Source organism: Chionomys nivalis, chromosome 3 (assembly GCF_950005125.1).
Source record: "Chionomys nivalis chromosome 3, mChiNiv1.1, whole genome shotgun sequence".
Classification (NCBI taxonomy): Eukaryota; Metazoa; Chordata; class Mammalia; order Rodentia; family Cricetidae; genus Chionomys; species Chionomys nivalis.
In genome coordinates this window covers 112,701,296-112,723,659 of record NC_080088.1, presented here as the reverse complement: position 1 = coordinate 112,723,659, position 22,364 = coordinate 112,701,296, and the positions used below count along the sequence as shown (strand labels likewise).

The 22,364-nt window shown below is 41.2% G+C and overlaps 1 protein-coding gene across 3 annotated transcripts in view; it reads left to right on the top strand.

Annotated features, from left to right (window-relative positions):
* The window catches only part of Tmem116 (transmembrane protein 116), a 72,193-nt gene that overhangs the window by 21,018 nt on the left and 28,811 nt on the right, over positions 1-22,364 (top strand). For all 3 annotated transcript variants that reach the window (XM_057764984.1, XM_057764985.1, XM_057764983.1), the window contains exons 5-7: positions 11,790-11,894; positions 18,299-18,348; positions 20,315-20,398. In XM_057764984.1, coding sequence (XP_057620967.1) covers positions 11,790-11,894; positions 18,299-18,348; positions 20,315-20,398 — 239 coding nt within the window. The remainder of the gene's footprint in view (positions 1-11,789; positions 11,895-18,298; positions 18,349-20,314; positions 20,399-22,364) is intronic.

Sequence of the window (22,364 nt, the reverse complement as noted above, 5' to 3'; positions counted from 1 at the left end):
CCCTACAATTTAGAATAGTTTGTGTGCAGGTCTCTGCAAATCGCAGGGCCAGCAGAGTGCTGCTCCTAGACAGACAAGAAGGTAATCCTCCTATTCAGTATGCCTCAGTAAGAGGTGCTGCTTCAAACATCTACAGCCTCATCTCAGGCAGTTTAGCCGTGTTTAAGCATGACACCATCTTGAAAAAGAGTTTTCTAATGATAATTAACTCAATCCTATGTGTTCAACTAAGCTTAAGGCATATTTACACTAAAATTCTTTTACAAAGTCCATATGACCTCTTCCTTCAAAGACAGGTTCTCTGACTCAGAAACTTAGCATTTTTATTGTTGTGAAGAAGCACCATGACCATGGCAACTCTTTTTTTTTTATTTATCTGTTTTTATTTTATTTTGTTAATGTTTTGCCTGCATGTATGTCTATGTGAGGGTGTTGGATCCTGGTATTAGAGATACTTCTGAGTTGCCATGTGTGTACTGGGAATTGAACCTCAGTTCTCTTGAAGAGTAGCCAATGCTTTCAACTGCTGAGCCATCTCTCCTTTTGACCGTGGCAATTTTTATAAAGGAATGCATTTAATTTGGTTGATTTTGCTCACAGTTTCAGAGGTTCAGTCCGTTATCACCATGGTGGTATGTGACAGCGTGCAGGCAGACATCGTGCTAGTAACTGAGAGCCCTACATCTTGTGGGCAACAGGAAGTCAACTGAGACACTGGGCAGTATCCTGAGCATAGGAAACCCACAGCCCACCCTCACAGTGACAGACTTCCTCTAACAAGGGCATACCCATTCCAACAAATCCACACCTCCTTAGAGTGCCATTCCTTATGAGATTATGGAGACCAGTTATGTTCAAACTACCACAACAATGCTCAAGATAAGGGTCTAGGAGAAAGACTGGGAGTTGGGAGGGACCTGGTCCTACAGATAACATAGATGTTACCTAAGTTGTTATAAAGTATAAACGACATCTCCCATATAGATTGGTTTTATTGACTTGAAACAATGCTCAAGATAAAGAAAGGTCTAAGAAGAGTCTGGGATAAACATAATAGTCTGGGGGGATTCAGATGTGACCTGGCCCTACAGTCAGCAGGGGTCACCAAACTATGAACTACATCCAGATCCAGCCTTCAGGGTGGAAATCAGGTATTCATTGCCTCTATTGAGAAGATAACCCTGTGTGTGTGACATTTCTAATTTCTCCAGTGATTGTGAATATAAGGACTTTATGCCCTCTACCTGTGAGGGGTTAGGTAACATGATCATTGGGTGATCCAATTGTTTAATATCCTTCCAATTGTTTAACTATCAAGGATTACAAATAATTTTTTCAATATTGAAAACATACTCAGATTATTGAAATAACTAACAAAAATTTAAGAATAAATTTATTCTTAATTGGAAACTATTCCCTGTAATAACCTTGACCATTTATTTATTTATTTATTTCTACTAAGAATCAATTTTAGGTACATTCATCTTGTAAATAAGCTAGTAAGAATATCAAGATTTATTCGATAGGACCTCATTACCTTGCTGACATAGAACTTACTGTGAGACTCAGACTAGCCTCAAAGGTGTGGCAGTCCTCCTGTCTCAACTTTCAGGGGTGAGGATTTCAGGTCTGTGCCACCAACATGACATTTCAAATCTTTTAGTTCTGACTGAATATCAGGGTTATGAACTGGGTTTTATGGGTCCTGTATGTAGCCAACATTGTGGAGGTAGAGGCAGGAGGAGTAAATAGTTCAGGGTCATGCTCACCGTTATAGTGATCTTAAGGTCAGCCTAAGTGACAGGAGACCCTGCCTCAAAAACAAAACCAGCAAAAGATAAAGAAAACCAAGATTCTGGAATTTGCTGTTTGCACATACTGTATTGGGTGTGGGGGAAGATATGGGTAATAGGTCATCCATCCCTCATCTCCTTAGTCTAGCATCTTAATGGGCCTTTTTAAGAGCCATTTAAAAAGCTTTACTGGGAGCCGGGCGATGGTGGCGCATGCCTTTAATCCCAGCACTTGGGAGGCAGAGGCAGGTGGATCTCTGTGAGTTCGAGACCAGCCTGGTCTACAAGAGCTAGTTCCAGGACAGGCTCCAAAGCCACAGAGAAACCCTGTCTCGAAAAACCAAAAAAAAAAAAAAAAAAAAAAAAACAAAAAAAAAAAACCACTTTACTGGGGCTGTAGAAATGGCTCAGTGGTTAGGACCTGGCTGCTCTTTCAGGGGACCCAGGTTCAGTTCCTGGCACCTAAATGTCAGCTCACAATTGTCTGTTGATCCAGCTCAAAGTGATATAGACATGGATGCGGGCGAAACACCAATGCACATAAAATAAAAATAAATAAATAAAAAGTTTTACTCTTCTTATAAGATCCAGAGAAATGTTAGCCTACACTCTGTTTAATTTGAAGGACTGAAAGTCCAAATGCAGATCTGAGCAGGAGACTCTCCTGCTCTCCTTCCCCAAGTGATAGTAATTAAATAGGCACTTTGCCTGCTTCAGAATGGAGATGATGGGTTTGATTTCTGAGTCTCCTTAGAAAAGACAAAGTAGAATAATAGACTTGTATTACTTCTCTTTGATGTCGAAAATGTAAACATTGCTGGGGGTGGGAGGGGTGTCACATGTCTTTAATCTCAGCACTCTGAGGCAGAGTCAGGAGAATCTCTCTTGAGTCCAAGAAACCCTGTTTCAAATAAACGAACAACAGCAGCAACAAGAAAACACAAGAAAAAGATTAACTACAATAATGTTAATAGTAAACAATATGACACTGCCTTTCAGGCTTTTAGAATATTTTTTTTTTTAGATTTTTAACTTTATTATTTTTTTTTTTTTCAAAATAGGGTTTCTCCTGGCTGTCCCTGTGTAGACCAGGCTGGCCTTGAACTCAGAGATCTGTCTGGCACTGCCTCCCAAGTGCTGGGATTAAAGGTGTGCATCACCGCCACACAGCCAAGTTTTTAATTTTTTAAAATTAATCAATTTTACCCCCAAGCCTGATCAGATTCCTCTCCTTTTCCTTATAAGAACATGAAAGATGGTTTATTGTGCCCGAGTCCATTCAGGAATCTGTTTCATGATATCCTGGCTCCCTCTACTGGCCTTAAGTGAAATTACCTATTCTTTATATTTTCTCACTCCAACACAGGTTAGAATGAAATTCAGTATTTATCCCAGGTAATTTTTTGCACTCACAGCAATCCTCCTGCCTCAACTTCTCAAGTGCTGGGATTACAGGCATAAATCACCATACTGGCTTGCCTGTTTCTCTTCTTCTTCATCCAGTTTATTTTCCTCCTCATCCTCTTCCCACTTTTGGATGTGTGTTTGCCTATGTGTGTGGTGTGTGTGTTTGCATAAGTGTGCATGCATGTGTCTAAGTTTGTGTGTGCACAAACACTTATGGCATGTGTGAGTGTGTGTGTGGTGTGTGCGTGCATGCTCATGTTTTCATGTGTGTGTCTGTACTATTGGGAGAGTGTGTATGTATAGAAAAGGACATCCAGTGTCTTCACGTCTTCTCCACTCCATTCTTTTGAGTTCTCTCACTGAACTTGAGAAAGTTTCTGCTAATGTTTATTTACCAAGATTGACCTCTGATTAAGTACTATTTCTATAACAAAAGGAGATAGCCTTGATTTACAGCCAGCCCATTAGGCCCTTTTATATCAAAGAACAGGCTTCCAATAGGCAGCTCAGAGGGCCAGTGCAAGGTTATTATTGTCATTAAGTCTTTAACTGGAGAAGCATAGTTCCTGCAGGCAAGATGACCCTGGGTAATAACTATTTGAAAAGAACAACACTTCTTTTCTTTAATATTTATTATTTATTATGTATACAATATTCTTTCTGTGTGTATGCCTGCAGGCAAGAAGAGGGCACCAGACCTCATTACAGATGGCTGTGAGCTACCATGTGGTTGCTGGGAATTGAACTCAGGACATTTGGTTTTTTTGTTTTTTTTTGTTTTTTTTTTTTTGTTTTGTTTTTGTTTTGTTTTTGTTTTTCGAGACAGGGTTTCTCTGTGGTTTTGGTTCCTGTCCTGGAACTAGCTCTTGTAGACCAGGCTGGTCTCAAACTCACAGAGATCCACCTGCCTCTGCCTCCTGAGTGCTGGGATTAAAGGCGTGCTCCACCACCGCCCGGCTAAAAGAACTCAGGACATTTGGAAGAGCAGGCAATGTTCTTAACCGCTGAGCCGTCTCTCCAGCCCAAGAACAACACTTCTTGGTGTACTTAAGTAACCCTGACAATATCTTTGCTGTGTAAGTCTCACATCTGCTAAAGTGGCCTGACTTGGAGTCTACTGTCTTTGTTTAAATTGTTCAAAGTGTGACCAGAGGCCAAGACCTGAAAGAGATTTAAGGGTAAGGTGTGTGTGGAGCTATGAGCCTTGGGCCACAGTTCTCTGTTTGAGATTGTTTTTCCTTGTGTGTTAGCCAAAACTAATAGTTAATAGGTTTTCCATATCCCGATAAAGGTTTCTTCACCCACGCAGAAAGCCAGATCAAGCCGAACTGAAAAAGTAAAAGAACAGGTTTATTTGAGCAAAGCAACTCCAGAAATCAAGGCAGAAGTTACATGCCAGAACTAAAGCAGGAAGCTTATATAGCCTGTAGGTGAGAGGTGATAAAGTGTGTCACAAGCTAGGTTTGTGCCCAAGTCTGGTCAAAAGCTGGAATGTTTGGGCGGGACCTTAGACTGCTGGCAACTTTAGGGAGGAGCTGCCCTAACCATCAAGAATGTGGAACTGTGTTTTTGGTACCTTTTCTTTCTTGCATTTTCTCTGAGAGGGTGGGATTTGAAGAGAGAGAGAGAGGGAGGGAAGGATCTAGCAGGAATGATCTGGAGGTTCCAACAGAACAGTGGTCATGTGCTGTTGGGAAAGACTGTTTCCTTTGTTAATCTCCAAGTGTGTGCGTGTTTCCTCACGGTACAGCCTAGGATGACCTTAAACTCATGATTGTCCTGTCTTTCCACGTGCTGGGGTGACAGGCATGACACCTGGTAACCTTTGGCAGTCTGTTTTGTTGTTTATTTATTTTTTATCACAGAAGATCATTCTGTAGGTCAGCAAAAGGGAAAAACAGTTGACTAGATCATATTGCCCATTTTACTGTAGACATGTGTAGCATGAATTCCAATTGTTCTAATAATAAAAACCCTGAGTCAGATATTGGGGTAGATGCTGAAAGATCAGAGAAGTAAAGGAGACCTTTTATCTCTACCGAATCCTCAGACCAAAGTGGACAAGATCCTGTTTCCACGAATCCTCAGACTGAATGCTGTGTGTGCTCCTCTCTCCTCCCAGCCATAACCTCTGTAGTGCTGGCATTAAAGGTATGTGCCACCACTGCCCAGCCCCTATGGCTAACTAGCGGCTTAGTTATTCGCTTTGATCTCCAGGCAAGCTTTATTTGTTATAGCACAAACAAAATATAACCACAGACATTTTTTTTTAAAAGTGGTAACTGGGCAGAGGTAGGTAGATCTCTGTGAGTTTGAAGCCAGCCTGGTCTACAGAGTGAGTTCTGGTTCCCAAGTGCTGGAATTAAAGGTGTGTGCCACCACAACCCAGCTAATAATGTGTTTTTAAAGAATCTAAGAAAAGAATGAAAGACACAGCATGTTTATAGTTATATTAAGTTTATCTCTCTTTTTTTTTTTTTTTTTTTTTGGTTTTTCGAGACAGGGTTTCTCTGTGGTTTTGGAGCCTGTCCTGGAACTAGCTTTTGTAGACCAGGCTGGTCTCGAACTCACAGAGATCCGCTTGCCTCTCTCTTTTTTTTTTTTTTGGTGGTGGGGGATACATTTTAACCTTTATTTCTGTGGGTTTGACTCACCAAATAGCACCATCCTACTGCAATAGAGCTCTATTTTCATCCCTTCTTTTGGTTGTCGTCAACTAACTGTTTCATAAGGTATAGACCCCAAGTACACACTACCCCAATTAATTTTAGACATTACAATGTTACCCAAATCCTGTGCGGCCTATCCCATCACTCTCCAAAGTGAACGGGTGAACAGATACTCCCTTCCGCCTTGCCCCTATTAACCACTACTCTAGACCACACTCGGGTCTGGCTCTCTAAGCTCTATATGTAGTAATTGTCTTTTTGTGTTGTTACAGTTCTTTTTGCCTTTTTTAAAAAGAAATTTATTTTATGTCCATTGGTGTGAAGGTGTCAGATTCCCTGGAACTGGAATTACTGACAGGTGTGAGCTGCCATCTGGTTGCTGGGAATTGAACCCGGGTCCTCTGGAAGAGCAGTCAGTGCTCTTAACCACTGGGCCATCTCTCCAGTCCCTTTTTGCCTTTTAATATATGGACAAAATACTGTTTCCCAAAATCACTTAGGTTAATTACATCTGTGTGCGTGTGCTCGCGCGTGTGCATGCGTGTGTATGTGTGTGTCTGTGCATATGCACATATGGTATGTGCATGCATTCATGCACATGTATGTGGAGGCTAGAGGAAGATTATGGCTGTCTTTCTTTATAGCTTTATGCCATATTTCTTGAGACAGGGTTTCTCATTTTCTCTGAAGCTCATCACTGTGACTAGGCAGACTGGCCAATAAGGTTCTAGGATTCACCTGTCCTTGCCCTCCAGTGTTGGAAGCACAAACACATGCAGCAGAACCTGACTTCTTTTTTTAATTGTATATATATAAAATAATGTGTATATAATTATAAACATATATACAATATATTCATATGTAATATATAATTGTATATACAAAATTTATTTATACAATTATAAATATATTTATATAATTATAAACATGTTATATAAATATATATGCACAATTATATATAGTGTGTGTGTGTATGAGGGGGGGCAGGAGGGAGAATCCCAAGGATTCAAGATTGAACTCAGATTTTCAAGCTTGGCAACCAGTGCCTCTGTCTGCTGAACCATCTTTCTGGCCTATGCCTGACTTTTATTTGTGGGTGCTGAGGATTTGAATTTCCCTCATTGGTGTGGTAAGTGTTTCATACAGTGAACTGTCTGCCCAGCTCCAGCTTTTGCTTACATGAGGATGAAGAGTAAATCCTGTTACCTTAACTGTGTAGGAACAGGAATTCATCCCTTACATATTATGTGGTTTCTTTTTATTGTATGAGTTAGCCCTTTGGTTCCTTTAAAGGAAAACTATTCATTTTATTTTATTTATGAATATGTATCTATGTACACATGCATGAGGGCGCTTATGCAGTCCAGAAGAGGGTATCAGATCTCCTTAGAGCTGGAGCTACAGGTAGTTTTGAGTATTCTGCTGCGGGTGCTGGGAACTGAACCAAAGCTCACTTGGCCAGCTAAATCCACTTAAAACCTGAGAGTTTGAAAAGGAATTCTAGACACAAAAATACAGAGTTCAACACAGCTTCTTGCTGTTTACTGGCAGCATGCAGCAGCTCCTTTAAGAGAGATTGTCCTGATTTAGCCATAGCAGTAAAAAAGCCACAGCCATTTTAAAATGCCAGCTTTCTGGGCTTTGCTGCCAGCGCCACCCTGGCTCTTTTGGGAGATGGAGCATTTGAGTGGGGCTTGTGAGCAGACTGCTGCAGCTTTCTTAATGACGGCATGGGCAGGCTGTGTGCCTAGAGATGGAGCACTGTGCCTCTCTCAGAGGTGGTGAGCAGTTCCACCATGCTGGACTGTGCTGAACAAGCAGGAAGTACCGTATATGTCATGATAATGGCACAGCTTAAGTTTTAAGAAGTGCTTAGCATTTTAAAAAGCACTCCTGGACAGTAAACAATTATAGATATGCAATAAAGACAAATCCAGATAAAAAGGATGTATAAATGGGTCACAGTGTTAGATAGATGTACATAGCTTTGGGAGAGAGAAGAAAAAGAGTACAGAGAGTTGGAAAGAATTAAATTGTTAAAAAAAAAAAAGTCTTTTAGGCCTGGAGGGAGGTCTTAGCCATTAAGGCTATACTCACAACCAAAAATATAAGAGCTTGGTTTCCAGCCCCCACAGCTGCCCCTGCAGGTACCATAAAGAAAAAAAGTCTTTAAAGAGACCGAGTACAAGCCAGGCGGTGGTGGCGCACACCTTTAATCCCAGCACTTGGGAGGCAGAGGCAGGCAGATCTCTGTGAGTTCAAGGCCAGCCTGGTCTACAAGAGCTAGTTCCAGAACAGGCTCCAAAGCTACAGAGAAAGCCTATCTCGAAAAACCAAAGAGAGAGAGAGAGAGACAGAGACAGAGTAAAGACTGTCATAGATTAAAGGGAGTAAAGAAAAATAAGCCATGTAAAGATGGACTATACACAGAGAGTCTGGATTATGATTATTGTGTTTTCTTTGAAATTTTTGACTGTGAAGGAGCCAAGTACAGAGAGACATTTCATTGTATGGGCTGCTAAGCTAAACCAGCATGTATATTATAAAGGTATCTTGACTTAAGAATTTGGGTCTAAGGATATGGTGCTTTGGAAAAGAGGTTTTTCTTTTGTCTCCACAGAGGATAAGAACCTGTGGATTCATTCCAGGCTAATATGGTTTGATGGACCAAGATGCCCTAAAAGGTTGCCGTGAACACCTCAAAAATGCCCTCAAAAAATTACTTTGCCCAAAAAACAGCAGGAAGCAGTTTGGAGAGAAAAAAACATGCCCATATTCCCAAATATTGTCTATAAATGTTTGTTTACATTAAAGGGAGATATGATAAGATATGAATAATTTTCATTGGTATGGATCTTGGTTTATTGATTATTATTTAAGGTCAATTTTGTTATATGTATATGTTCTTGATTAAGGTATTGTGTTTGTGTAGCTCATTTAAAAATGTAAGGTATAATTAAGTAATATGAGTTAATAGATAATCATCTATAATAGTCAAGCTTATATTCATGTTAGTTAGATTTTCTAGATGTACAGAGATGCATTTCAGTTAAATAGGTATTCTTCAAATAATTCAGAGACCTTCAGAATATGGCATTTAAAATGTTTTAATAAATTAGGACTTTTCATGACAATGAGACACGTCTGCTCCAGGCAGCACCAATTACTTCGAGAGGAAGATGGGCATCAAAGAGGCTTCTTATCCATTTGGGCAAGAAACTTCTCTTGCCTGGACTGCTTAACTGTACATGCAAGACCCACAGAGAAATGACTGCTAAACTTTCCTAAAGGTGAGATGATCCTTTGGGGTTCCTGCTTCATGAAAGAGTCTGCTAGATATTCTGCAGGACACAGAAAAATGTGACAAACAAACTTCCAGTATAGGTGGAACTGTCTTTGAAATTTCCTACTTTGTGGAAAAGTCTGCTGGATACTATGGGCCAGTAGGCTGAAGATGGATGCCCCAATGGTACAGAAGAACTTCGGGTGACTGTCCGGGCAGCGAGATGTCTCTGTCAATTCTAGAGTTTTGGAAGTTGCTTACAATGTACTTCCGGTTTACTTAGGTAATATTATATCCTTCTGAAGTCTTTGATGGGGTTGAAGAAGTTATAGTTATAGTTTTCCTTAGTTATGACAACAGATAAAGTAGATATAAATATTATAACTGTAATTCTTGCTTGATAACTGTTTTGTTATATGTAATTTTACTATGTTAAAGCCTTTCTTTTTATTTAAACAGAAAAGGGGAAGTGATGTGGTAGTCCCTTCTGTGTGCTGTGATTACCATTAATGAATAAAGAAACTTCCTTGGCCTGTTGATAGGGCAGAACTTAGGTAGGTGGGGAGGACTGGACTGAATGCTGGGAGAAAGAATGGCGGAGTCAGAGAGACAACATGGAGCCACTGGAGACAGATGCTGGTCAGAACTTTAGCCAGTAAGCCACAGCCATGTGGCAATACACAGATTAATAGAAATGGGTTAAATTAATATGTAAGAGTTAGCAAATAAGAGGCTAGAGCTAATGGGCCAACCAGTGATTTAATTAATACAGTTTCTGTGTGATTATTTTGGTTCTGGGTGGCCAGGACAAACAAGAGGCTCCCTGAAACACAAAGCCCTCTACAAAAGCAGCAATTGCTTTTAACTACTAAGCCATCTCTCCAGTTCCCATAAGCACTTTTCTTTTTTTCCTAAATATCATTATATTTATTTGCTTATTTTACCTATATGGGTTTATGTGCCATGGTGTGTGTGTGTGTGTGTGTGTGTGTGTGTGTGTGTGTGTGTGTAGAGGTCATAGAACAATTTCAAGAATCTGTTCTCTCTGCTTTATGGGTCCTATGGATCAAATTCGGCTCCAGTGCCAGGGTTGGCAGTAAATACTTTCCCTGCTGAGCACGTCTAGCACTTGCTTCTCTGGGTTTTTTGTTTGTTTGTTTGTTTTTGTTTTGTTTTTTCGAGACAGGATTTCTCTGTGGTTTTGGAGCCTGTCCTGGAACTAGCTCTTGTAGACCAGGCTGGTCTCGAACTCACAGAGATCCACCTGCTTCTGCCTCCCAAGTGCTGGGATTAAAGGCGTGCACCACCACCGCCCGGCTTCTAGCACTTGCTTCTCTGAAAGCTCTTTTAAACATCAGTGCTGGGGATGCATCAATTGATAGAACACTTGCTTTTGTATGTCTGATGCCCTGGCTTCAGTCACAACACTCCATAAACCTGAGAGGTGGAGGCAAGAGAATCAAGAGTTTTACGATCATTTTTGAAGATCATTAAAGATGTGGTGGCTACATCTTTAATCCCAGCCCTTAAGAGGCAGAGGCAGGAGGATCTGTGTGAAATCAAGAGGCCTACCTGGTCTATACAGTGAGCTCTAGAACAGCCAGAACTACATAGAGATACCCTTCCTCAAGAAAACCAAATAAAGGACCATTTTTGATTACACAGCATGGGATACCTGAGGTCCCTTTTTTCTTTTTAAAATGATCTTGCCTGTGTAGTCCAAGTTTTGAATGAAAGGTTTAGTTAAAATAACATAGGCCATTTCTGTGTCTTGAATACATTTTGTCCACATCAAATTTGTGTAGAGTTTTAATTACTCAAATCTTGCAGATATGTATGTGTGAACACACGCATAGACACTGACTTTTCCATGTTACACACATCCATTCATAAGTGTGGCATTGGCAGGTTGGAGACTCACTCTTCTGTTTCGTAGGGGGTCTTCAGGTGACGGTGAGAACTGTAAGACTATTAAAAGCACATGAGTTGGTTCTGGGGGCTTTATCATGAAAGACACAGGTACAGATAAGCATACATGTTCTTCATCCTCTGCTGAGGTAATCAACACCACCCCAGGATTCTAACATCAAGACAGCATCATAAGATGAGACCCCTAAACCCTGTACCTCCAGAACTTTGAGCCAATACCCTTTCTCTCAAAAGTAACCTGCCTCTAATCTTTTGTTACAGTAATGAAAAAAGGAATAATATATTAACTATTATTGAAAGTTGAAATTCTAACTACCTTTTTTATTTCAAAAAGAGCACAAAGCCCATGAAATGATTCAGAAGGTAAAAGCATTTTCCACATAAACCTGGTGACCTGAGTAGTTCCATCTCTAGAACCCAAGTCAAGGGGGAGGGAGAGAACCTAACCCACAGCTGTCCTCTGACCACATATGAGCTGTGATGCACACACACACAATGATGATGATGAATTAAAAATATAATAGAAAAATATTCAGAAAAGTGGATCAGTTAGGTAGAGGAGGTGGATATCTGTGGTTCTGAACAGTCCAAAGGGTAAGATGAAGATGGGTGGTTTAGGTAAGCTAGATCTCATCTTGAGAATAATGGAGTAAATTTAAGAAAATAGGAATGGGGCAAATTTGATGGGCTGTCTTGACTTTCACCTAGATACTATTCATTGCCTCACTCTTCTGCACCGTCAGTTACATCTGGTACCTGTACACAGAGCTGAGGATGAAAGACAGCCAGAGTGGACGGAGCACAACTGCACAGGTAAGCAGAGATGGACTCCTGGAGGTTCTCAGTAAGCCATGCAAGCTCTCAGCACTGAGTGAGTGAGTGTGTGGAAGCGGATGGGAATAATGTTCCCATAGTTTCCATCTGTTTTTATTACTTCCTCTCCTCCCTTGACACATAAAAGGTTTGTTTGGTTGGTTGCTGTTATGTTTTTCAATTCAGGGTTTCTCTGTGTAGCTCTGGCTGTTGTAGAACCTGCTCTGTAGACCAAGCTGGTCTTGAACTCACAGAGATCCGCCTGTCTCTGCCTCCTGAGTGCTGGAATTAAAGGCATGTGTCACCACTGCCCCTGTCACACAAAATGTTTTAATGTAGGAACATTGTTGACGCTACTGCCATTCTTGCTTAGCTTGATTCAGCCAAAGGGAAAGCTTTGGCTCCGAGTCAGCCATCACTGTTAGTAAAATACAGGCCATGAAGAAGAGTTAGGGAGGTGCTATGTCTGCTTACATGAGTTTTAGAGTGACAGGTGTCAAGGGAGAATGTTCTCTACTGTGCTTCGGTATGTGTGAGTGGGAGCTATTGTTTTGCAGAAGGGCAAAAGGTTGCTTATGTGACAGTCAGAAGCCGGGAAGCATTAAGAGAACACTTTCACTGCACTGTATTACAGTAAAAGATAGAATGCCAAACCCACAGTGTTTCTGGGTTCTTTGTGTGTGTGTGTTCCACACAGCACACAGTCCATCCCTTCTGAGTATTTGGATCCACATTTTAGTAATCTGTCAAGTTGTGCAATTAGCATATCCATTTCAGGATGTTTTCTTTCCCCAATGGTATCTCTCCTGCTATTTACCATTAAGTCCTTTACACTCTCTGCTCTACGTGTTCAAATATATGTGCCTTTCTTCTTTATTCCTCGAACTTGCTCTGTAGACCAGGCTGGCCTCAAACTCATATAGATTCTCCTGTTTCTGCCTCCTGAGTACTGGAATTAAAGGCATGCGCCACCACCGCCTGGCTGTATGTGCCTTTCTATAGACCTGCTTTTCAGGATACTTCATGTAACAATAATACTGTATGTGTGTGCATGTATATGTATGTTTACTTTTATTTATAACAGTGCTTTTAGTTATTTTTATATTATTTTTACTATGGTTGAAGAGAAAGATTTTATTATAGATATGAGGGAGAGAACAGCCAAAGGCAACTGGAAGAATCCAGAGCAGGGAAAGTAGCAGACTGAACATGACTAGGAGAGTGAGTACAAGGAGTGGGAAGGAGACCAAAGGACGAAGAAAGCAAAGAGCAGCACAGTGCTTTTAAAGGTCATTGTTTTCACATGTGTAAACCACTCAATCTTTTTACTGCTGAATAAATAGCACTTCATTGTGTAGTAAATTGAGTGTCTTACTATTTTTTAAAAAAATATTTGTTTGTTTATTATGTATACAGTGTTCTGTCTGCATGTATCACTGCAGGGCAGAAGAGGGCACCAGATCTCACTATAGATGGTTGTGAGGCACCATGTGGTTGCTCGGAATTGAACTCAGGACCTCTGGAAGAGCAGCCAGTACTCTTAACCTCTGAGCCATCTCTCCAGTTCCCTAGTGTCTTACTTTTTTACTCTAGTGGGGCTTTTTTTTTTTTTCTTTCTTTCTTTCTTTTTGAGACTGTGTTCCATGTAGTTTAGGTGCTTAGGCTGGCTTTGAACCAGGTGCAGCTGGTTTTCAACTTCTGGCCCTTGTGCTGGGATTATGTATGTGTGCTCATAGACTAGTGAGTTTCTTGTTTCTGATGCTTTGAGAACATCACTGATTCTGATGGGTAATATATTAGTGATTTCTCAGTCTTTATTTCTAAATGTCTTTACATTTATTGTTTGTTTTTTTCCGAGACAGGGTTTCTATGTATAACCCTGGCTGTCCTGGAATTCATTCTGTAGACCATGTTGGCTTTGAACTCAAAAGATCCACCTGCCTCTGCCTCCCGAGTACTGGGGTTAAAAGCATGCGCCACCACATTAGACTTAATATTGTTGGACTCCAGCGTCCAAACACCAGGAGGAGTCGCCCCCGGAGACCATTCCATACACCACAGCCGATGTAAAAGTATGAGGATTTATTAATTCTGTCATGACAAGGTCCCCCAGCATTCGGGAAGCCGAGGGACCCTGAATAGATGGCACAGTCTACTTTTCAAGGGGCCACAGAAGCAAGGGGGGTTGTTCTTTGACTATTTTGATTGGCTTATTCGAAAGGGCTATTACCAATAATTGACTGGAGAGCTGTTGCCAGATCAGATGAGGTAAGAGGTCATTTTGACCCCGTTTTCCAGGGGACTGAACCAAAACATACGTATATGGGTAATTGTTCAGGAACTGAGTACGTGCGTGTGTAGCTGTTAGGTCCTTGGTTTCCAGGGGAGGAGGGGAAGCACAAATGGCTTCAGGATTGTCTTAAAGTCTTACAATATTTTGTTATTGTTGTTGATTTGTTTTTGAAAAACAAACCATGTAGCCCAGGCTATCTCAGATTACATAATCGAGGATGATCTTGAACTTCTGATCTTCTTTCTTCTACTTCCTAAATGCTGGGATTCCAGGTGTAGACCACTAAACCCAGTTTATGTGGTGCTGGGATTAGACCCAGGACCTCTAGAATGCTAGGAAGCACTCCCCCAACTGTGCTACAAAACGCAGACCCGTTTTCATCTTACACATCTTACTAAATATTCTAACCTTAACTTCTGTAATATTTATCACTTTATGTTTTTTTAAAGTAAAATTCTGTTAAGAGCATGATAAACAATCTGGAAAGCTGCTCCACCCTTTCCTAGGACCTGCAGATTGCTTCTCAGTGAATACAGGGAGTAGCCCAGCAACTATTTGCTGTTTGAGTAAGTGGAAGAGCATGTGGATAAAATGTGTTAGTGATTGACTCCGAGTCATCAGCAACGCGTCAGTGCTGCATTAAGGGCAGAAACAAAAGCACTTCCCTTTGGAGTCATTTGAACAAGAGTGAGTCCAGATTTGAATTCTCTACTTTATGATTTCTGTGTCTTCTGTCCTGTCTGTTGTATGAGTCTGAATTTGTGCCTGCCTGAGGCTGTCTTGTAACTCTGCCCCTGTGTCTATCTGTCCCTCCATTAGGGCTTTCCATGTCTTCTTATCGAACAGCACAGAAGTATCACCTAAGGAGGCAGGGTGGGAATGTTACAGGATCTTTAATAGAACTTTACAAGGGATGAAGTCACTGTCTCCAACTGAACCAGATAACAAACATCATTCTTTACTTTTTTGTATTTCATGTACATTGGTGTTTTGCCTGCATGTCTAACTGTACGAGGGAGTTGATCCCCTGGAACTGGAGTTACAGTTGGGAGTTGCCATGTGGGTGCTGGAAATTTAACCAGGGTCCTCTGGAAGAGTAGTCAATGTTCTTATTCACTGAGCAATCTCCCTAGTGCCACAAAAATTATTCATTATCAACTAATATTCAAATATTGAGTTCAATATTTATGGTGGATATTAATTTTAGAAGGTTGCTTCCAATTTCTATATATTTTGTTTTCACAAAATGATGTATATCATTGTTCTGGGTCACTTGTCTGTTTTTTGTTGTTGTTTCTTTTTTTTTTTTTGAGACAAGGTTTCTCTGTATAAGTTTGGACCTGTCCTGGAACTCACTCTTGTAGACCAGGCTGGCCTTGAACTTAGAGATCCATCCACCACTGCCTCCCGAGTGCTGGAATTAAAGGAGCGTGCCACTATTGCCTGGCTGGGTCACTGTCTGATTTATAGCCATGGGTACATCATCTCTCATGTTTTGTTTGTTGAAAAGGCTCTTGCTGTGTAGCCCATGCTGGCCCACAGTTCAGTATGTAGCCAAGACAGGCATCAAGTTTTCATCGTAAAGTTCAGTATTAATCTCTATAATCCATGCTGCCTCTTCAACACCAAAATGCTGTGATCTTGAAAAATATCACTTTCTTTCTTTCTCTCTTTCTTTCTTTCTTTCTTTCTTTCTTTCTTTCTTTTCTTCTGTTTTTTTTTCTTTTTTTTTTTTTGTAGCTTTGGAGACTGTCCTAGAACTCGCTTTTGTAGACTAGGGTTGCCGTGAATTCACAGTGATCTACCTGCCTCTGCTGGGATTGAAGGCATGCACCACCACCACCCGGCTTTTCCTTTTTTTAGTTTTGTTCAAGACAGTCACTGGTAAGAAAGGGTAGGAACAAATAATGTTCTCTCTTTTTTCACTGGTCCCCACTTCCCAGAGAACATGGAAAAAAAATGAAAATGAAACATGAAAAGTACCCATAAGCAGCATCATAAACAAGATACTACAGTCTTTACAAAAGCATTCAATGAAACCTCTTGGAGGCAGGATTTTACTATATAGACCAGGCTGGCCTTGAACTCACAGGGAGCTGCTTGCCTTTGCCCTCCAAGTGCTGGGACTAACGGAGTAGCCTCCACACCTGGTAGCAAGTGTGTTTGTATCCGTAGTTACTGGCCACAGTGACCACTGGGCGCTTGTCATGTAACTGCAAAATGAAGGAACTGACGTGGGGGAACTCAGGCTTTGAACCAGAGTCTCTTACTCCGTAGCCCTGGCTGGGGCAGTATTAGAACTTGCCACGTACTTTAGGCTGGCTTCTAATTTGCAGCCATCCTACTGCCTCTGCCTTTCAAATTCTGGTCTTGGAGGCATATGCCATCATGCATGGCAGGAGTTGACATTTTCATTTTATTTAGTTTTACTGTAAGTAGCTATGTGCAGGTAGTAGCTGCTGTGCACAACAGAACTCCACTCTCTCTGCTGCCATTTTATCTTGCCCACTCTGGGCATCCACAGGCATAGGTGTCTTCTGCACCTTAACCTTGCATGATCTCTCCAGTTAGGAAGGGGCTGTGGCTACTTACCCCTTTCTATGCTTGTTTGTAGGGAAGCAAAGAGCTGGGAGTTTGTTTTCTTCTCTTTGGGAGATGAGTGCCTCAAAGCACAGCAGCTCCCAGAGCTTTGCCCACGACTTCACTCAAAGCCCTGGGCTTGAGTTGGGGCTCCACTGGCCAGGTGTGAAAAGCAAACCCTATAGGCCGTGAACTTTCCATCATGATAGCAGTTATGCTGCTGCAAATTGTTTAGTCTCTGATGCAAGTGGGGAGTATTCATCTGTCTGTCTGGGAGTGTTTGGATTGAACCCAAGACTTATCTATGATAAATACATATTCCATCGTCCTATGTAATGCAGCACACTCTGTGTGTGGTGTGTGTGTGTAGTGTGTGTGTCTGTGTGTGTAGTGTGTGTGCCTGTGCATCAGTGTGTAGAGATCAGTAGTCAACACCAGCTGCTTTCCTCTGTTGATCTTCACCTTCTTTGTTTTGTTTTGTTTTTCAAGACAAGGTTTCTCTATGTAACAGTCTTGGCTATCCTGGAACTTGCTCTGTAGACAAGGCTGGCCTTGAATTCACAGAGATCTGGCCCACCTCTGCCTACCGAGTGCTGGGATTAAAGGTGCATGCCACCACCACTTAATGTTCTCCACCTTTTTTGTTTTTGAGATATTTCTTACTGAACCTGGTATTTGCCATTTGTGCTAGTCTGATTGACCTGTGAAGCCCCTAGGGTCTGTCTGTCTTCACTTGCCTCCTCTACAGTGTTAGGGTTGCTGACAAGTGCTGCTTATGCCTGGTTTCTTGTGTGGGTGCTAGGGATCTGAACTTAGGTTCCTATGCTTGCTCAAAAACCACTTTATCGGGCTGGAGAGATGGCTCAGAGGTTAAGAGCACTGGCTGATCCTCCAGAGGTCCTGAGTTCAATTCCCAGCAACCACATGGTGGCTTACAACCATCTGTACTGAGATCTGGCGCCCTCCTCTGGTGTGCGGGCATACATTGAGGCAGAATGTTGTATACATAATAAATAAATAAAATTAAAAAAAAACCACTTTATCTACTGAACTGTCTCCTAAGTCTCCAGATTTTAAATGTTCCGTACTCTAGCATAGTCTTATATCCAAGGGCTCCTCTGACTCTCTCATGTCAATATTGGCCAGCTAATACTTTGTGCTGGCCAACTTATACATGACTTCATTCATCCGTGCCTTTCTGGGGCTAAAAGAAAAAACATCCTATGAGTTCAAATATGCCTTTATCCCTAAAAGAATTTGTTTCAGTACTCAAGCTTTGGATTAAATTACTTTCTGTAGTCTTCTGGGTTTATTATTGTTGATGTTTCTTTTTAGCATAGTAATATAGATAAAACACTGTCATGTTTTATCTATCCACTGTCATGTTTTATCTATATTAAGGGAACTGACTTTGATGGGTTCTATAAACAATATGACTGACAAAGCAATGGGGCTACTGGAAATGTGTGTGCATGTTTACTGGTGACTTTGGCACTGGTCCTAACATTTCTCACTTGTCATCTTTTCATAGGTGATAAATCATACTTGTCAAAGTACTCACATAGTGTTCATTTTGTCAAGGTAAGATTTTTTTCTTGCTGGTAAGGTGACAAAGGAACAAATGCCTGTTACTCTTCATTTCCATTGTCACTCCTATGTCTTTATAGAGCATTAAATGATAGGAAGCAACAAACATAATTATTGATTACTTTCTTCCTTTCCCTAGTTTTATATTAGAGAGCTGGGTTTTAGCCCCAACTCTATAACACCAATTCTTTGTGGCTTTGAACAAAGCCTCTTTCTTGCATTTGTATATATATGAGTATATATATGCTTATGTTTAGGGTGAATACTTCTGTGCTTACGTTTCGGGTGAATACTTCTATGCTTGCATATGAAGGAAGCTTGATGTCAGCTCCTTTCATTTATCACTCTCTCTTATACACCAAGAGAGTTTCTCATGGAAACCAGAACTTATTAGCATACCTGCTTGTCGGACCAAGCTACCTTATCCTGGTGATTCACATTTCTGTTTCCAGTGTGCTGGACAACAGGCTGACCTCAAGAGCTATGTGGGTCCTGGGCATCCCACTGTACCCCACTCCAGTCCTCAAGCTTTACCTGCTGACCCCAGCTCTCAAGATCAGTCCACCTCATAACATTGTGTGAGAGTCCTAGTCCAGAAAGAGTCAGGCCCACACGAAGAAGTGGTCACGCTGGTTCTAGACTTTATAGCTTTGCTCCCCAATCCCTTCTAGGTCAGCGGCTGTATTTTAAGTGGATAAACAATTGTCTGTTTAAAGAGTAAGCACACAGGAAAGGTAAGGACAGGAGTTAATCTGGCCACTGCAGAGTGAAGGAGACCATGCAGAGCTGTTCCATGGTTTTGTTTGTTTGTTTTTCGAGGCGGTTTCTCTGTGTAGCCCTGGCTCTCCTGGAACTCAATCTGTAGACCAGGCTGACCTCTCAAATTCACAGAGATCCTGCCTCTTGCCTCCTGAGTGCTGGGATTGAAGGTGTGCACCACTACCTCGTGGCAGTTCCATTGTTTTCTTTCATGTAGATTTTTTCATGTAAATTTTGTTTTGTTTTGCTTTTTTGTGACAAAGTTTTGCTGTGTAGCTCAGACTGGCCTCAAAATCAAGATCCTCCTGCCTCAATTTCCTGCATGCTAAGATTACACGCCTGCACCACCACACCCAACATCACTTAGATTCTGATTTGGTTTTTTTACTCCCACTTAGATTTTATGTGTATTCGCATGTTCCTATCACATGTGCATGTAGGGAGTATGCACACATGGAAACAGGTGTTGGATATCTTATTCTTCACTTTGCTCCTTGTTTTTGAGATAGTATCTCTCACTGAACGTGGAGTTCACCAGTTGACTAAACTAGCTAGCCAGTGAGTGCTGGGGATCCATCTGTCCCTGCCCCATCACTACCCCAGGCGTACAGATGCACCGCCATGCCCTGGTTTTTCATGGGTGGTGGAGATCAAACTCAGATTCTCATGCTCGCAGAGAAAACACTTAGTGAGCCAACTCCCTAACCACTTGGCCATCCCTTAGATTCTTCCTCCTTCCCTCCCACCTTTCCTCCCTTTCTTTCTTGTTTCCTTTTGGTTTTGGAGACAGGGTTTCTCTGTGAAACAGTCCTGGCTGTCCTGGAACTAACTCAGACTGACCTTGAACTCACTGAGATCTGCCTGCCTCTGCCTCCCAAGGAGTGTGTGCCACTACTGCCTGACCTAGCAGATTTTTATCTGGCTATAATTCCAAAAATCCTCAAGAAACTATTAAGAGGTCAAGTTAGATATAAAGTCCACTTTACAATGAAGTTCTTTGGGAAATAGAAAATAAGGATAGCTATGGTATTTGAGATGTTTTTCTTCATGTAGGTCAGGTATGGGGAGTTGGTGGGGTAATCTAGTCAGAGGAGGAGACTGTTTTACAAAAGGGAGAAGGGTATGAACATTTCTTTTTTTTTTTTTTGATTATCTTTCAAAGTAAAGAACATTTCTGGATAATTGCATTTTCTCCTCTCAGCCTGCTGCCTCTGCTGTTGATGACACCTGTGTTTTGTCTGGGCAATGTCAATGAATGCTTCCACAACTTTAGCCAGAGCCACAGGTAAGGAAGGACTAACTCAGCTTTTTATTTGTTCTACATACTTTCTAGCCAAGATGTTTTGCTTTGGTGTTTATGACTTCTGAGAAAATACCATAGATTCAATCCCACTATAATTAAAATATGTATTGTTTAATTGCTAGCAGGGTGAACAATCTCTGAAGCAAATTTTAGGTTGCCATGCAGAAGGGTTATGGGGAAGATTATTAAAGAGGAAACCATATGAAGACCTTCAATATCTATGTAAGCAAATAAAAATGTTTTGTTCTGCCAAGTTAAATGGTTAAAGCACCTCAGAACAATCTTTGGGTGTCTGCATAAGTAAGTTACAGAAACAACAACAAAAAAAGCAATGGCTGTACATTTTTGGGTAGGTATCACTGAGTCAGGGGTACTGGTAGGGTCCAAGAAGACCCAAACAACCCAAATACACAAGAACTCATGCAAAGCAAGATCCAGCAGTACAGACCTGGGAGCTGACTGTGTCACTGAGCATTCATTTCAGCAATTATTGTTTTTAATTTTATTTTTTTATTGATATTTATTGAGCTCTACGTTTTTCTCTGTTCCCCTCCCTGCCTCTCCCCTTCCCCCTTCAATCCTCCCCCAAGGTCCCCATGCTCCCAATTTACTCAGGAGATCTTGTCTTTTTCTACTTTCTACTTCCCATGTAGATTATATCTATGCAAGTCTCTCTTAGTGTCCACATTGTTGTCTAAGTTCTCTAGGATTGAGGTTTGTAGGTTGGATTTCTTTGCTTTATGTTTAAAAACCACCTATGAGTAAGTACATGTGATAATTGTCTTTCTGTGTATGGGTGACCTCACTCAAAATAATGTTTTCTAGCTCCACATATTCTCCTACAAAATTCAAGCTGTTGTTTTTTTCTGCTGTGTAATACTCCATTGTGTAAATGTACCACATTTCCCTTATGTTGTAGGAGCTGCGGGCTGCGTTTCTGCCACCCAGCTCCTGGCCGCCTGGCTAGCTTATGCCCCGAAATAACAACACACAAACTGTATTCTTTTAAACACTGCTTGGCCCATTATATCTAGCCTCTTCTTGGCTAATTCTCACGTATTAATTTAGCGCCCATTTCTAATAATCTGCGTAGCACCACTAAGTGCGCTTACCGGGAAAGATTCAGCATGTCTGACCTGGTGGCTGGCTGCATCACGTCTGGCTCTGAGAGGAGCTGCCCTGCATCTAAGCTCACTTCCTCTTCCTCCCAGCATTCTGTTCTGTTTACTCCACCCACCTATGTTCTAACCTATGAGGGCCAAGCAGTTTCTTTATTAATTAACCAATGACCTTCCTTCATCATCCTTATCCATTCTTCTTCGATTGAGGGACATTTAGGTTGTTTCCAGGTTCTGGCTATGACAAACAAAGCTGCTATGAACATAGTTGAGCACATGTCCTTGTAGCACGATTGATTTTTTTTTCTCTTTTCTTTTTTTTTTTTTTGTTTTTTTTTTTGTTTTTCACTGTCTCTGCTATGTGATCAGCAAGTATTTAAACAGAAAAACCACAAATGTCTGTACCAAGTTGCACTTATATTTCCCACCAACCTGGATGAAAAGATTAGGGACTTTCCTAGGGACACTGTTCTTTGGTTCACTTGCCTTGTTCTCATTGGTTGTTCTACTCAAGTGTGGTGGGGCAGCGTGCCCACCATTCGTGTCTCATCTTGCTAGCCAGGATGCTAGTGATGTCAGTTACCCAGGGAGGTCTTGGGAACTTAAACTTTATTTCATTTTGCTTTTCAAGATGAAATTCTTATTCAAAATGGCTTCAGTTTGGTTCCTTCTTATACTGGGAACTTATCTTTCAGGGACTGGAGTCATCAACAGACAACTGGTGGGTACCAAAATGAATGCCTAGCATAAAATGGAGCTTCTTTAGCCATAACCATTTGTTTTACTTGTGGATGTAGCTAGCCCAGGCAGTAGAATGTTTGCTGGGCTTA